The 16,190-nt window shown below is 44.6% G+C and overlaps 2 protein-coding genes across 3 annotated transcripts in view; both read right to left on the bottom strand.

Moving 5' to 3' along the window:
* Nucleotides 1–16,190, bottom strand: part of LOC141271460 (uncharacterized) — a 549,319-nt gene that overhangs the window by 370,713 nt on the left and 162,416 nt on the right. The window lies entirely within an intron of this gene.
* Nucleotides 1–16,190, bottom strand: part of LOC141270718 (uncharacterized) — a 111,851-nt gene that overhangs the window by 19,630 nt on the left and 76,031 nt on the right. For both annotated transcript variants that reach the window (XM_073680808.1, XM_073680809.1), the window contains 4 exons: nt 999–1,146; nt 690–869; nt 483–606; nt 305–399 (listed from right to left, as the gene is read on the bottom strand). In XM_073680808.1, the coding sequence (XP_073536909.1) occupies nt 305–399; nt 483–606; nt 690–869; nt 999–1,076 (477 nt within the window). In that variant the 5' untranslated portion in view covers nt 1,077–1,146. Of the gene's footprint in view, nt 1–304; nt 400–482; nt 607–689; nt 870–998; nt 1,147–16,190 lie in introns of those variants that run through there.

The raw sequence follows: 16,190 nt of genomic DNA, 5'->3' as shown, positions 1-16,190 counted from the left end.
CTTTCTCACAATACCATTACACGAAAAAAACAATGAAGTTGGCAATTTTTTAAATATTGGAGTTGTGACAGTGTTCGAAGTCATTCTGACTCTCTATCTTCCCATTCTAAAAACAGATCACTCAAATTTATGTTGCACTTCGCTGTCACGTGTCTAATGAGTTTTAGATGGGAGTGTGAAAGTGTCTCTAATAAATTAGCCATTCAGTGTCTAACACTGAGGTATAAAACAAGACTGAACACAAGACCTTCACAGCCTTCTACACATCATAGGGGAGATCTCATGGCACCTTCTCTCCATCTACCTGATGATCCTGAGGAACATTGGGATCTTCTTTACAGTCCTGTGGAAGAAGAGGACGGGGACATCTCTCTGGTGTTGTCCTCTTACTGGATAGAACTGGAGGAAACACATACAGGGACTGAATTCATTCTTTATATACAGATAATTATAGGCCGTGTGTATTTAGTCCTGTTTATTACCTGGTGTTGTGAGGGGCTCGGGAACATCCATCATGACATCCTTGTACAGATCTTTATGTCCTTCTAAATACTCCCACTCCTCCATGGAGAAATAGACTGTGACATCCTGACATCTTATAGGAACCTGACACATACAATGATACCGTCATCCCCCCGATCCCTTCATAGCATTACTGTATAATATCTCAACATGCCCAGCAGTGTCACCTCTCCAGTCAGCAGCTCAATCAACTTGTAGGCAAGTTCTAGGATCTTTTGGTCATTGATGTCCTCATGTATCAGGGGGTAAGGTGGAGGACCTATGATTGGGCTCAGGGGTCTTTCCCATCCCTCAGACACAGGGGCCTGACAGTGCTCACTAGAGGTCTTCTTCACTACTGTGTAATCCTGGTTATGGAGAGACACATTAATAAATCTCACTACAGACATTTCCAGAGTCCTCACCTCTCCAGTTCTGTCCATCTGTTATTCCCATAGATAAGAATGATGTAACGTGACGTCATCAGAATCTCTCACCTCTCCAGTAAGCCGGAAGAGGATCTCTAGGGTGAGATGTAATATCCTCTCCGCCATCTTGTCCCTGTCCCTATCCATCCTTGACGGGTCAATCAGGAAAATTCTTATATAGAAGATCTCCACTGAGAGGATCCGATATTGTAGGGACCTGAATGGGGAGAAGATGACGATGTAACATCATAAAGATCCCATGTAAGAAATCTCCGGAGCTGTTACCGGCTTCACATGATCACTACATCCAGTCATGGCCCCGTCCTGCCCCCGGTATAACACACAATCACATTATAGTCACATACAGGGATTTATCACAGAATATCTCCAATCCAGCACCAAAAACACAGAACAAATCTGAAAGAAAAATCTAAAATTATCTGAATATTTATTAAATATTTCAGAAAAACAAGACACAAAAGTTATAAAGTGCAGGGAACAGCCACAAAAATCGGGAAGGCAGAACCAGGGACGTCAGTAACAGAATGATAAAACATTAATATCTCCTGATGGTTACCATATGGAGCGGGTGACGGCCATAATGGAGACTGTACAGTAATAGAGCAGCGAGCGACATCAGGAAGGAAGTGACCCAATCTAATCCAATACAGACAGATTCTGATCTAGCGACACAGACGGGAGCACGTTCTGTCTTCTGTAATGTGACCACAGCACTAAGAGGGTTAATATCCCTTGCACCCAGTAATTGGCAATCTGTCCACTCTATCACACAGTCCCTGCTCCCTCATTACCGGTCCCAAGTGCACAGTCCCGGTGCTTCTTCCAGGACTGAGTCCTGTCCCCTCTATCACACAGTCCCTGCTCCCTCATTACCGGTCCCCAGTGCAGAGTCCCGGTGCTTCCCCCAGGACTGAGTCTTGTCCCCATGTAAGGGATCGGCTTTTATTGGACATTGAATACACTGTGACTTTAAGGCATCATGCTCCCCTCTGAGTCTTGTGTTTGGACTAGTTGCCTCCCCCTGATGTGGTTGGTATGTGCTGAGAGAGAAGAACCAGGAAGTACATACCACATGTGTGTCTGAGTTAACAGTGAGAGAGAGACTCCTGCAGGATTCTGATCACAGAGACTATAAAAAAGACACTGTTACTCTATGGAAAGAGAAAATTACGGACTGTAGCAAGTAGAAGTGAAATTTATCCTTTTCCTGAACGTTTTCCCTGGAGATTGAAGACTTGAGATAATACACAACACAGCGTTTAGCCATTTCTGTGAGAGTGAAACAAGGCTTGCCTGCCGTCTGCAAGAAAGAGATCCCGTATACAAGGAAAGGACTCAACTCCAGCTATATCTTCCTATGTTCATGTTGATAATATTGTTATTGTAAATATTATTAAGGGAGGGCAATAACCCTTCACGGTTGACCAAGTGAGTGTCAAATTATTATGTTGATTGCGCAGTCCAACAGGGAACCAGACGGAGACAGTGTGCTCTGTATGGGAGGATTCAAGAGAATCTCTGATCCCGTTTATTTTGCTTAGCATTTTATATTGTTTTGAGTCTATTAATGCCCAATCATCTACAGCCGTACTACAGGCTTGAACCAATGTTAGTGCAATTATTACGGAAACACATACTCGTATGGTCATATTATCGTTAGTTCGAAGCACGATGGAAATTTCCAAGGTCAATCCTGGCCTAGACTAGTTAGATAACAGGAGCAGGGTGTCTGACAAAATGTTCTTGAGATAAAAAGTTAGTGTGAGAAAGTTCCATGGGAAGAGAAATAAAGAAGTATGTTATGCAAGGAATGAGAATAACATGATTTTAAAGAAAGCAGACAAAATGGAGTTGCTCTAGCATGAGTATCAATATGTTCTTTACACTTGGATAGCATGAACATTAATATGTCCTTTACATTCCCCCCCTAAAAATTATGTTATTATCAACAATAGAGGTGGTTTCCCAGGGTCATGTTTTGAGCCTGAGGGACATTGGTCTTCACCCAATTAGAGCCCTTGTTACCAATTGAGGCTGTCGCGGCATGTCCATCCCCCCTTGTTTGTTGATATAATCATAAAGCTCTGATCTTCAGACGTGAGGTTGGTTGGGGCATGCGGGTAAAGGTCATCATTCCCTTGTCGTCCAGGTCCTCAATGCTAGTTACATCTGGAAGGTCCGTGTATAGTAGCACTGGATGTTGGTTGACAGTGTCCTCCTTGCTCTCGGATGACTGGCAGGTTTTCCTCATGCAAAATGGGATACAATAAAAGACTAGTTTTAGTAAAACATATATTAACAAGATGCAAGCAGCAATATGCAACACTCCTTATAATATTCCAGCAATCCATCCACCAATCCCTTTAAATCAATTATAGCAGGATTTAAAAAGGAAAATGTATCAGACCACAAACTGTCTTTGGTCAATTCATTATGTTTGTTGTATTCTTCCCCGAGTTTCCTAATGTCTTCTATTATAGTCTTTAACCGTATGGTAGAGTCGGGGTCAATATAGTGACAACAGGCTGGGCCTATAACTTGACACATCCCTCCTTGAGCTGCTGTCAAATAGTCCAGCACTAAAGTATTTTGATTAGCCACTATAATAAGTTGATTCTGCACTGCAACAGTAGTATTAATTACTTTCAATACACTCCAAATCTGGTCATCTAAGTAATCAGTGACTTCCACTAATTTGTCCCACATTTGTGTAACCATATGGTAGAGGAAGACAGTACTGGCTATCTTATTAGGTATACTCATTTGTACTAAATGAGGTCTTCCTGATGGGCGTGGGGTGTTATCCTTGGCACTTTTATAGATGGTATGAAGAGGGATGGCTCTCATATGTACTTTACTATGGGGAATAAGATAAGTGGCTGGAGTTAGCCGGGCCAACGTGCAAGTCCCCCCTACTCCGACTGGGAGCCATTTGTATGCATTATTCCCACAGACCCAATATGTGGCTGATGGTGGATCCCATAAAGCAGAGTGCTGTAATGCTAATTTATGTACCAAATCGATAAAAACTGTGTTATTTGATAGCATACACCATGAAGGCATTTGTCCCAGGGGGCTACAATATCCATCATCCGGATTGCCACATGTTGGATCACTAGACTTATATTCAGAAAATTCATGTTTTACTGCTGTTGGGGTCGTCAGGAGCACTTGATATGGTCCGTCATAAAGTGGTTCTAGTCCGTGTTTCCGAACATGCTTCTTCACATGCACATAATCTCCAGGCTTGAGGGTATGACAACCTTCTGCAGCAGCTGGATCTGAAATAGAAGATGATACTAACGCATGGGTGTTAGTTAGTGCTTTGGCAAGCTGAATCACATATTGCACAACATAATCTGTTTCTTCTGATAATTGTTGTGGGGTAAATCTAGCTCTAGCTGGTTATGACCCAAATAGTGTCTCACAGGGTGACAGTTTGTGTTTCCCTATGGGGGTGGTGCGTATGTGATATAGTGCAATGGGAAGGAGCTCAGGCCACTGGGCCGTAGTCTCCTACATCATTTTGGTTAATTGCCTTTTCAGTGTGCCATTCAATCTCTCCACCTTGCCACTTGACTGTGGATGGTAAGGAGTATGTAACGTCACTGTTGATCCGATCATGGTAAGTATTTCTTGATATACACATGAGGAAAAGGCTGGTCCCTGATCACTTTTGATAACTTCTGGGACTCCATACCGGCAAACAACTTCAGAGACCAACTTCTTGGTGGTAGTCTCACAGGAGAACCTGCAGTCGTGACAAAGCCTCTCCTTGCCCAGATCTCCCCAAAGTCATGTGCAATCCCGAAGGCGTACTTTGAGTCAGTAAACATATTCACACGTTTTTCTTCGGCCTGTTTACAAGCAGCAATCAGGGCTTTGAGCTCTGCTTCCTGTGCTGCCATACTGGGGGGTAAGGCTGCAGCCTCTACCAATGTATCTTCAGTTGTGACAGCATATTCAGTATGAAACCTGCCAGAGGTGTCAGCATATCTGGATCCATCCATATATAACGTAAGTTCTGGGTCATCCAAGGGTACTTCCCCCACTAGAACAAGTGGAGTTGACTCCGCAGTAATTTGTTCCAGACAATCATGCGGTGGAGCATCTTTCGCCTCTCCTTCAGGTGGTGGTAGCAGGGTGGCTGGGTTGATGGTGGTGCACCGGTGTAATTTCACATTTTCTGGCAAAATCAATGAACACTGCAGCCGCAGGTGTCTCTGTGTAGACAGATGTTTAGGTTGCTGTAAAGCCAGAACACCCGTAATATCATGTGGGACATAAATGTGAGTCCCATGTCCAAGGATGATGTCCGCCGTCTTCTCAAGTAACTGCTGTGTGGCGTGAACTGCTCGTAGACAGCTGGGGGAGGCTCTGGCTACCGGGTCCAGATGCGCTGAGTAATAACCGACTGGGTGCTGCTTTGTACAGTGTCTCTGCGTGAGTACTCCGGCTGCATGCCCTCCCGTCTCAGAGACATACAAATGGAAAGGTTGAGCATAGTCCGGATTTCTAAGGGCAGGGGCTGTCATTATCCTTGACTTTAGTTGCTCAAAGGCTTGTTGCAACAGTTCTTGGTGGTCCTTGTTGTTTACATCAGCCAGAGTGTTTTCTTTTAATGCATCATATAGGGGCAGCATCAGACGTGAGGCGGCTGGGATCCATTGTCTGCAATATGTACATAGTCCGAAGAACTGTTGCAGCTCTATGGGATCTTTTGGGAATGGTAGCAGGTAGATGGCAGTCTTCCTTTCTTCTGTGAGATGTCTGGCACCCTGAGTAAGGCAGTGGCCTAAGAAGACCACTTGACCGAGGCAAAACTGAAGTTTCGAGGCTGAGACTCGACAATTCAGTTTTGATAGATGCTTGAGGAGGCTAACACTGGCCCTGATGGACATTTGCTCCGTGGGGGCACACAAGAGAAGATCATCCACATATTGTAATAGTACTACCTCAGAGTTGTCCAGCTGCCACGGCAGCAGACAGCTAGACATGTTCTTTGCAAACTGATTAGGGCTATTCTGCGCACCCTGCAGCATCACTGTACAAGTCAATTGCCTGCCCTGATATGTAAATGCAAACAGAAACTGACAGTCTTTGTGTAGTGGAATGCTGAAAAAAAGTGTTTGCTAAACCAATTACTGTAAACCAGACAACGTGTATGTGCATCTATTAGGAAATTAAGGATATATGACCATCTAGAGAATTAGTTTACATCACCATATTTTAGCCCTAACTTCAAAGTGGACATAAATATGTGTTGAGGGTAGTGGATTGATCAGCCAACTTATCCTGAGCCCATATTTTAAGGGCTTGACAGGGGGGAGAGGAGGAAAGAGGCTCCACCGCATGATTGTCTGGAACAAATTACTGCGGAGTCAACTCCACTTGTTCTAGTGGGGGAAGTACCCTTGGATGACCCAGAACTTACGTTATATATGGATGGATCCAGATATGCTGACACCTCTGGCAGGTTTCATACTGGATATGCTGTCACAACTGAAGATACATTGGTAGAGGCTGCAGCCTTACACCCCAGTATGTCAGCACAGGAAGCAGAGCTCAAAGCCCTGATTGCTGCTTGTAAACAGGCCGAAGAAAAACGTGTGAATATATTTACTGACTCGAGATACGCCTTCGGGATTGCACATGATCTTGGGGAGATCTGGGCAAGGAGAGGCTTTGTCACGACTGCAGGTTCTCCTGTGAGACTACCGCCAAGAAGTTGGTCTCTGAAGTTGTTTGCCGGTATGGAGTCCCAGAAGTTGTCAAAAGTGATCAAGGACCAGCCTTTTCCTCATGTGTATATCAAGAAATACTTACCATGATCGGATCAACAGTGACGTTACATACTCCTTACCATCCACAGTCAAGCGGCAAGGTGGAGAGATTGAATGGCACGCTGAAAAGGCAATTAACCAAAATAATGTAGGAGACTACGGCCCAGTGGCCTGAGCTCCTTCCCATTGCACTATATCACATACGCACCACCCCCATAGGGAAACACAAACTGTCACACTATGAGATACTATTTGGGTCATAACCAGCTATAGCTAGATTTACCCCACAACAATTATCAGAAGAAACAGATTATGTTGTGCAATATGTGATTCAGCTTGCCAAAGAACTAACACCCATGCGTTAGTATCATCTTCTATTTCAGATCCAGCTGCTGCAGAAGGTTGTCATACCCTCAAGCCTGGAGATTATGTGTATGTGAAGAAGCATGTTCAGAAACACGGACTAGAACCACTGTATGACGGACCATATCAAGTGCTCCTGGCGACCCCAACAGCAGTAAAACATGAATTTTCTGAATATAAGCCTAGTGATCCAACATGTGGCAATCCGGATGTTGGATATTGTAGCCCCCTGGGACAAATGTCTTCATGGTGTATGCTATCAAATAACACAGTTTTTATCGATTTGGTGCATAAATTAGTATTACAGCACTCTGCTTTATGGGATCCACCATCAGCCACATATTGGGTCTGTGGGAATAATGCATACAAATGGCTCCCAGTCGGAGTAGGGGGGACTTGCACGTTGGCCCGGCTAACTCCAGCCACTTATCTTATTCCCCATAGTAAAGTAGATATGAGAGCCATCCCTCTTCATACCATCTATAAACGTGCTAAGGACAACACCCCACGCCCATCAGGAAGACCTCATTTAGTACAAATGAGTATACCTAATAAGATAGCCAGTACTGTCTTCCTCTACCCTATGGTTACACAAATTAGTGGAAGTCACTGATTACTTAGATGACCAGATTTGGAGTGTATTGAAAGTAATTAATACTACTGTTGCAGTGCAGAATCAACTTATTATAGTGGCTAATCAAAATACTTTAGTGCTGGACTATTTGACAGCAGCTCAAGGAGGGATGTGTCAAGTTATAGGCCCAGCCTGTTGTCACTATATTGACCCCAACTCTACCATACGGTTAAAGACTAAAATAGAAGACATTAGGAAACTCAGGGAAGAATATAACAAACATAATGAATTGACCAAAGACAGTTGGTGGTCTGATACATTTTCCTTTTTAAATCCTGCTAATTGATTTAAAGGGATTGGTGGATGGATTGCTGGAATATTACAAGGAGTGTTGCATATTGCAGCTTGCATCTTGTTAATATATGTTTTACTAAAACTAGTCTTTTATTGTATCCTATTTTGCATGAGGAAAACCTGACAGTCATCAGAGAGCAAGGAGAATGCTGTTAACCGACATCCAGTGCTACTGTACACGGACCTCCCAGATGTAACCAGCATTGAGGACCTGGACGACAAGGGAATGATGACCTTTACCCGCATGCCCCAACCAACCTCACGTCTGAAGATCAGAGCTTTATGAGTATATGAACAAACAAGGGGGGATGGACATGACGCGACAGCCTCAATTGGTAACAAGGGCACTAATTGGGTGAAGACCAATGTCCCTCAGGCTCAAAATATGACCCTGGGAAAGCACCTCTATTGTTGATAATTTTTAGGGGAGAATGTAAAGGACATATTAATGTTCATGCAATCCAAGTGTAAAGGACATATTGATACTCATGCTAGAGCAACTCCATTTTGTCTGCTTGCTTTAACTCCTTAAGCCCCGAGGGTGGTTTGCACGTTAATGACCAGGCCAATTTTTACAATTCTGACCACTGTCACTTTAAGAGGTAATTACTCTGGAACGCTTCAACGGATCCCCCTGATTCTGAGATTGTTTTTTCGTGACATATTGTACTTCATGATTGTGGAAAAATTTCTTCGATATCACTTGCATTTGTTTGTGAAAAAAACGGAAATTTGGCGAAAATTGTGAAAATTTTGCAATTTTCAAAATTTGAATTTTTAAGCCCTGAAATCAGAGAGATATGTCACACAAAAGAGTTAATAAGGCTGTGTGCCCACGTAGCATTTTTCAAGCGTATATGCTGCGGAATTTCCGCAGCGTAAACGCTTGAAAAACGCATGTATATCCGCACCCCATGGTCCCCAATGGGATTCCGCAAGTTCTATGCACATGCTGCGGATTTTTCCGCAGCGTTTATGCCGCGTTCAAAAATCCGCAGCATGTCATTTAATTTTGCGTTTCCGCAAGCGGAATTGCCTTTGTCCAATGCATAAAAAACGCAAGGCAATTCCGCATGTGGAAAACGCGTGATAAACGCGTGAAAAATGCGCGATAAACGCGTGCGGAATTCCGCATGCGTTTTTCCGGGAGAGGACTTGCATTTATGCAGCAGAAATTTTCTGCTTCATAAATGCAACGTGGGCACATAGCCTAAATAACATTTCCCACATGTCTACTTTACATCAGCACAATTTTGGAACCAAAATTTTTTTTTGTTAGGGAGCTATAAGGGTTAAAAGTTGACCAGCGATTTCTCATTTTTCCAACAAAATTTACAAAACCATTTTTTTTAGGGACCACATCAACTTTATTAACCCTTCAGGTGCTTCACAGGAATTTTTTGAATGTGGAAGAAAAAAATGAACATTTAACTTTTTCACAAAAATGTTACTTTAGACCCAATTTTTTTTTATTTTCACAGGGGTAACAAGAAAAAATGGACCCCAAAATTTGTTGTGCAATTTCCCCTGGGCACACAGATACCCAATATTTGGGGAAAAAACACTGTTTGGGCGCACGGCAGGGCTTCGAAGGGAAGGAGCGCCATTTGACTTTTTGATTGTAAAATTTGCTTGAATAATTAGCGGACGCCATGTTGTGTTTGGAGAGCCCCTGTGTGCCCAAACTTTGGAGCTCCCCCACAAGTGACCCCATTTTGGAAACTAGACCCCCCAAGGCACCTTTCTAGATGCATAGTGAGCACTTGGAACCCCCAGGTGCTTCACAAATTGATTCGTAAAAATGAAAAAGTGAAAAAAAAAAAACACTTTGCCTTGGGGGGTCTAGTTTCCAAAATGGGGTCACTTGTGGGGGAGCTCCAAAGTTTGGGCACACAGGGGCTCTACAAACGCAACATGGTGTCTGCTAACAATTTGAGCCGACAATTTGTTAGCGGATATCATGTTGCATTTGGAGAGTCCCTGTGTGCCCAAACATTGGAGCTCCCCCACAAGTGACCCCATTTTGGAAACTAGACCCCCCAAGGCACCTATCTAGATTCATAGTGAGCACTTGGAACCCCAGGTGCTTCACAAATTGATTCATAAAAATGAAAAAGTGTTTTTTTTTCACTTTTTCATTTTTACGAATCAATTTGTGAAGCACCTGGGGGCTCCAAGTGCTCACTATGCATCTAGATAGGTGCCTTGGGGGGTCTAGTTTCCAAAATGAGGTCACTTGTGGGGGAGCTCCAATGTTTGGGCACACAGGGGCTCTCCAAACGCAACATGGCGTCCGCTAACAATTTGAGCCGATTTTCCATTCAATTCGTTAGCGGACACCATGTCGCGTTTGGAGAGCCCGTGATGTGCCTAAACAGTGGAGCTCCCCCACAAGTGTCCCCATTTTGGAAACTATACCCCTCAAGGATTTTATTAAGGTGTATAGTGAACATTTTGAACCCAGAGGTACGGCACAGAATTTGTTTACATTAGGTCATCATATTGAATAAGTTGTCATTATTCTTGAGCGCAAGTGCTCGCTACTTGAGTTTGCATCGGGTACTCAGGTATGCACCATGTACAGCGTGTGCTCGAGTGACATGCTCGAGTCCCTGCTCCGCATGTTTCACGGTTATTAGACACCCAAAAAAAAACATGCGGGGATCGCTCATGCATGGCAGGCAATCCCCGTAAAGTTTTTTTGGCCGCGAAGCATATGGGGCAGAGACTCGAGCATGTCACTCAAATACCCACGATACTCAATGCATACCAGAGCACCCGATGCAAACTCAAGTAGCGAGCACTTGGGCTCAACACTAGTCGCCATATCGTCATCTTTTTTTCTTACTTTTGAAAAAAATCCCAACCCCAGCCCTAACCCTAGCACAACCCTAACCATAGCACAACCCTAGCCCCAAACCCAGCCCTAACCCTAGCCCAATCCTAACCCGAGTTTATTTTTGACGCCGTTCCTTGTGCGGTATAAGTGATTAGACGACTTTATTCTTCAGGTCGGTGTGATTACAGCAATGCCAGAATCATATGGCGTTTTTATGACTGACAGCTGTCACACACTAAAAGACGCATTTTTAGTAAAATCTAGTTTTTGCATCGCCATATTTTGAGAGCTATAATTTTTCCAGATTTTGGCAGACAGTCATGTGACGGCTCGTTTTTTGCGGGATGACTTGACGTTGTTATTGGTGCCATTTTCAGGCACGTGACATTTTTTGATCGCTTTCTCTTCCGATTTTTGGGAGGCAGAATAAACAAAAACCAACAATTCAGGAATTGTTTTTTTTTTTTTTTTATTCTGTTCCGCGTGTGGTAAAATTGATGAGGTAGCTTTATTCTTCGGGTCAGTACGTTTACAGCGGTACCACATTTGTATCATTTTTCTATGTTTTGGCGCTTATACACAATAAAAGCTATTTTATAGAAAAAAATATTTTTTAGCATCGCTTTATTCTGAGAGCTATAACTTTTATTTTTCGGCTGATGACGTTTTCAGCGGTACCATTTTTATTTATATGCGTCTTTTTGATCGCGTGTTATTCCACTTTTTGTTTGGCGGTATGGTGATAAAGCATTGTTTTTTGCTTCGGTTTTTTTTTTTTTTTTTTACAGTGTTCACTGAAGGGGTTAACTAATGGGACAGTTTTATAGGTCAGGTTGTTCCGGACGCGGCGATACCAAATATGTGTACTTTTATTGTTTTTTTTTTTTTTTATAATAATATTTATTGATGGGTGCATTATATTTTTATTTTTGGTGGATTATTTTTTTTATATATATTTTTTTTTTTTTCCACTTTCAGACAGTTTATACACTTTATTACTTTGTCCCACTCTGGGACTTTCACTTTTTTTTCTCTGATCGCCTGCATGGCATAGGAATGGAGCACCATCCCTATGCCATGCAGGCTGTCAGCGGTGCACAGTGTGAAGATTGTTTGGAGATGCACTGCGCATGTCCAAACAATCTTCCTGCTGTCTGGTGACCCGGATGTTGTCATGACGACACCCGGGAAGCCTTTGCAGACTGCGCTGGAAGCCGGAAGAGGAGGTGAGTATCGGCGATCACCTCCCCTTGCCCCCGCAATGCCACGATTGACTTCGATCGCAGCATCGCAGGGGCTAATGTGCTGGGAGCGGTGTAGGACCGCTCCCTGCACATAGTACCGGGTGTCAGCTGTGACAATCAGCTGACACCCGGCGGCGATCGCGCCCGCACAGCCTGTGTGCGCGCGCGATCGCGATGACGTACTAATACGGGTCTGGCTCTTAAGTCCCAGGGCACAGACGCGTATTAGTACGTCAGATGTTGTTAAGGGGTTAAAATCATGTTATTATCACTCCTTGCATAACATATATTCTTTCTTTCTCTTCCCATGGAACTTTCTCACACTAACTTTTTATCTCAAGAACATTTTGTCAGACACCCTGCTCCTGTTATCTAACTAGTCTAGGCCAGGATTGACCTTGGAAATTTCCAGCGTGCTTCGAACTAACGATAATATGACCATACGAGTATATGTGTTTCCGTAATAATTGCACTAACATTGGTTCAAGCCTGTAGTACGGCTGTAGATGATTGGGCATTAATAGACTCAAAACAATATAAAATGCTAAGCAAAATAAACGGGATCAGAGATTCTCTTGAATCCTCCCATACAGAGCACACTGTCTCCGTCTGGTTCCCTGTTGGACTGCGCAATCAACATAATAATTTGACACTCACTTGGTCAACCGTGAAGGGTTATTGCCCTCCCTTAACAATCCCGTATACAAGGAAAGGACTCAACTCAACTCCAGCTATATCTTCCTATGTTCATGTTGATAATATTGTTATTGTAAATATTATTTTCATCTTCCGGCATATAATTCCTTTGTACATAATAAACCCGGAGTTTTGTTTCAGCCTTCTCGTCTGCTGTCCCGTACTTGAATCTGCATGGGGTGAATACATGTGGTGCAGGTCTTGATTTCCTTATTAAGGTAATGACGGCCGATGAAGCCATGTGTGATATGAGGGACTGTGATACAATGAAATGTAATTAGATGGGATATATAATGCAAATATGTCTCCTCTGTCTCGTTGATAGCACTCTTTCTACTTTACCATAGCTGTGACTTTAGTACGATTTCAAAGAGATGCTATACCTGCACTTTACATGTTTTTTGTTTATTTTTATGTATTTTAAATGCAAATGTATGTATTTTTTGCTCCTCTCTTCCCCATATTTCCTGTGATATATTTATAATAAAGTTTTTTCACTTTTTTCACCTTAATGGGCCATATGATCGCTTTTTTTGTTGCCTTGGCACCCCCCTGTTTGAATCTGCCTTGTGGTGTTATTTGAACACCACTACAAGTGACGCTGCGAGCAGGGTACGGTCACAGAGATGGAGATGGCGGACAGCAATGTGGCTAACGTGAGTACCGCAGGTAATGGTGGGACCCCTGCAAGGGCCCTCCCTGTGAGCACGTTGTTTAGTGTTCTGCCCAAATTTGATGGCCAGAATATAACCCTGACAGAACGGGTCGCCAGATTGCAGAGCGCTGTCAAGATTTATAATGTCAGCCCAGAACTACAAGTTGAAATCACTCTGGCCGCGCTGGAGGGTGAGGCGCGCAGAAATGTTTTCTTGCAACCGGAAACCACACGTAGCACCTTAGAAGAGATGGTGAAGTTTCTGGAAGAGATATCCGGTGAAACGGCTAATGTGGGGCATCTCCGGGCAAAATTCTTCTATCGATTGCAGTGAGAAGAGGAGGAAGTCTCCCAATACACCACAGCATTGCAGGAAGTACTTGCAGAGGTACAAAAGAAGGAGGCAGACGGAGTAGGCGGCATGGAATCTGTAGACCGGATATTACAAGAAAAATTTATTCTGGGACTCAGTACTTCCCTGAGACAGATTCGGCATGAGCGAGTGAGAGTGGATCCGGCCTTAAGTTTTCAACAAATATCAGTAGAAGCGGTGGCCCGAAGTAAGGAAGACAGCTGTGCCTCCGGAGTGGTGCATACTCAGGCCGTCACAACTGTCGGGGGCGGAAGTAATGAAGAGACCCTGTTCAGGGTAGTGCAGGACCTGCAGAGTTCCCTGAATATTATGCAAGAAAAACTGACACAAATGGAAAGGAGGATGGGAGCCAGCCCTGATATCACAAACCCGACCCTAACAGATCCTTATCAGACCTTCCCTCAGGCCCCTGAACCTAGACCTCTCTACACTGGTCCGTTGAACCCTTATGGTCCCCTGCCTACAATGTCTGTGGGTTGGCCGTGTTATCAAAGTCCTTAATATCCACCACCAGCGGTCCCCTAGCCTGAGCGACTCTACCCGAGGCCCCAACGTCCTTAACAGCGGCTAGCTGGTTCGATGTCAAGGGCCCTGCCCACACGTGGACGAAGAGAGGGACGCCATATTGCACAGTGCTGGCGATGTGGAAGTGAAAGGCATTTGGCTAGAGAGTGTCGGAGTGATCTGCAGGGATGTCCAGTGCTGCCGTTAAACTTCCAGCCCCTGCAGTAGTGGGGCATACTGCAGGGGGGGGGGTAGAAGGACAAACCACCCAGCACAATTCTGAACATCTGGTTGCAGGCTGTCCCATCCTGTGAGCTGAGTTCGAAGGGATTCCAGTGGACTGTTTGGTGACGACTAAGCCCGAGTCATACTTCAATCGCGACTTCCAGGCGATGGCCAAGCCAGAACAGTAGACGTTAATTCGGGTGACGGCGGCTAATCAGCAACCGATCTCAGTCATGGGGGTCATGTGGATGAACATGCAGTTATGTGGACAAGATGGGGGAAGGAAAGGTATCCTGTTGGTCCCTGAACCATTCAAAGAAGGTATACCGATGATAATGGGTATGAATATTCTGCGGAGTTAGACCAGATAATGTTCACTAAACGGGGGCCTGGGTACTGGAAACCGGCCACCCCGCATATGGCCACTCAGAAAGCGTTTCAACGGCTGATATGTGTTTGTGGGACTCAGAAGAGCGTCCCGATACACCAGTCTGTGAGAATTATTTGAGTGCCGGGAAGGGCGTCCCTCAACCTCCCTCCTGGTCAGGAGATCATTCTCCCACTGCCAGTGGGAACTTTCCGCAACCTTGAATGTATGGAGGTGGCTATTGAACCAGTGGGCCTAGGTGAAATAGATCAGAATGTCCTGGTGACCCGGACTCTGGCAGTGGTCCGAGAAGGGAGAGTACCCATCTGAGTCGTGAATATGGGGCAGAAAGAAGTCCATTTACCACCGAGAGTGGAGCTGGCCCAGGTGTACCTACATCGAAGTGAAGTGTTGAGTTCGAGAGAAATGACCCTGGCCCCAGTAGATGATGCAGTCTGGACTCTGGCCATCACAGCCGAAGAGAAGAGGGCACCGACTCCAGAATGGAATGGGCAAGCTCTACTGACTCAGATGGGGGTGGATGTGAAAGCCCTAAATTCGGATCAGATACAAGCAGTGGAAGCAATGCTGTGGGAGAATCAGGCCACGTTCGCCCATCACGCTGATGACTTTGGCTGCACGGATGCCATCACTCATGAGATACTGATGGGGGACACTCCTCCGATTCGAGAAAGATATCGACAGATACCCCCTAAGCTGTACCAAGAGGTGAAGTCCCTGCTGAAACAGATGTTGGATTCAGGAGTGGTGCAGAGTAGTCAGAGCCCATAGGCAGCACCAGTTCTGCTTGTCAAGGAGGGACCCTTCATTTCTGCGTGGACTACAGGCGGTTAAACGCGTGCACCATGCGAGATTCATACTCCCTGCCCCGTATCGAAGAGTCTTTGACAATCCTGGGAAAAGCGAAGTACTTCTCTACTCTGGATTTGGCTAGCGGGTACTGGCAAGTACCGGTGGCAGAAAAGGACAAGGCAAAGACAGCGTTCATACTCCCCATGGGACTGTTTGAATTTAATAGGATGCTGTTTGGGAACGGGGACGTTCCAGCGGTTGATGGAGAAGTGTTTGGGTGACAAACTTTGAAGCTACGCTGATATAACTGGATGATATCATTTACTCTGCTACTTTTCAGGAGCATGTAGACAGACTCGGGCAGGTGCTCGGACGATTATGGACCCATGGCCTGAATATAAAGTCAAAGAAGTGTCATCTTTTCAAGAAAGAGATCGAGTGTATCTGGGC

Source organism: Phyllobates terribilis, unplaced genomic scaffold, assembly GCF_046119375.1.
Source record: "Phyllobates terribilis strain yellow unplaced genomic scaffold, ASM4611937v1 Scaffold_5__5_contigs__length_657084704, whole genome shotgun sequence".
NCBI classification, from domain to species: domain Eukaryota; kingdom Metazoa; phylum Chordata; class Amphibia; order Anura; family Dendrobatidae; genus Phyllobates; species Phyllobates terribilis.
Note: the sequence above shows the minus strand (reverse complement) of the source record. Positions and strands in the feature narration are given on the sequence as shown.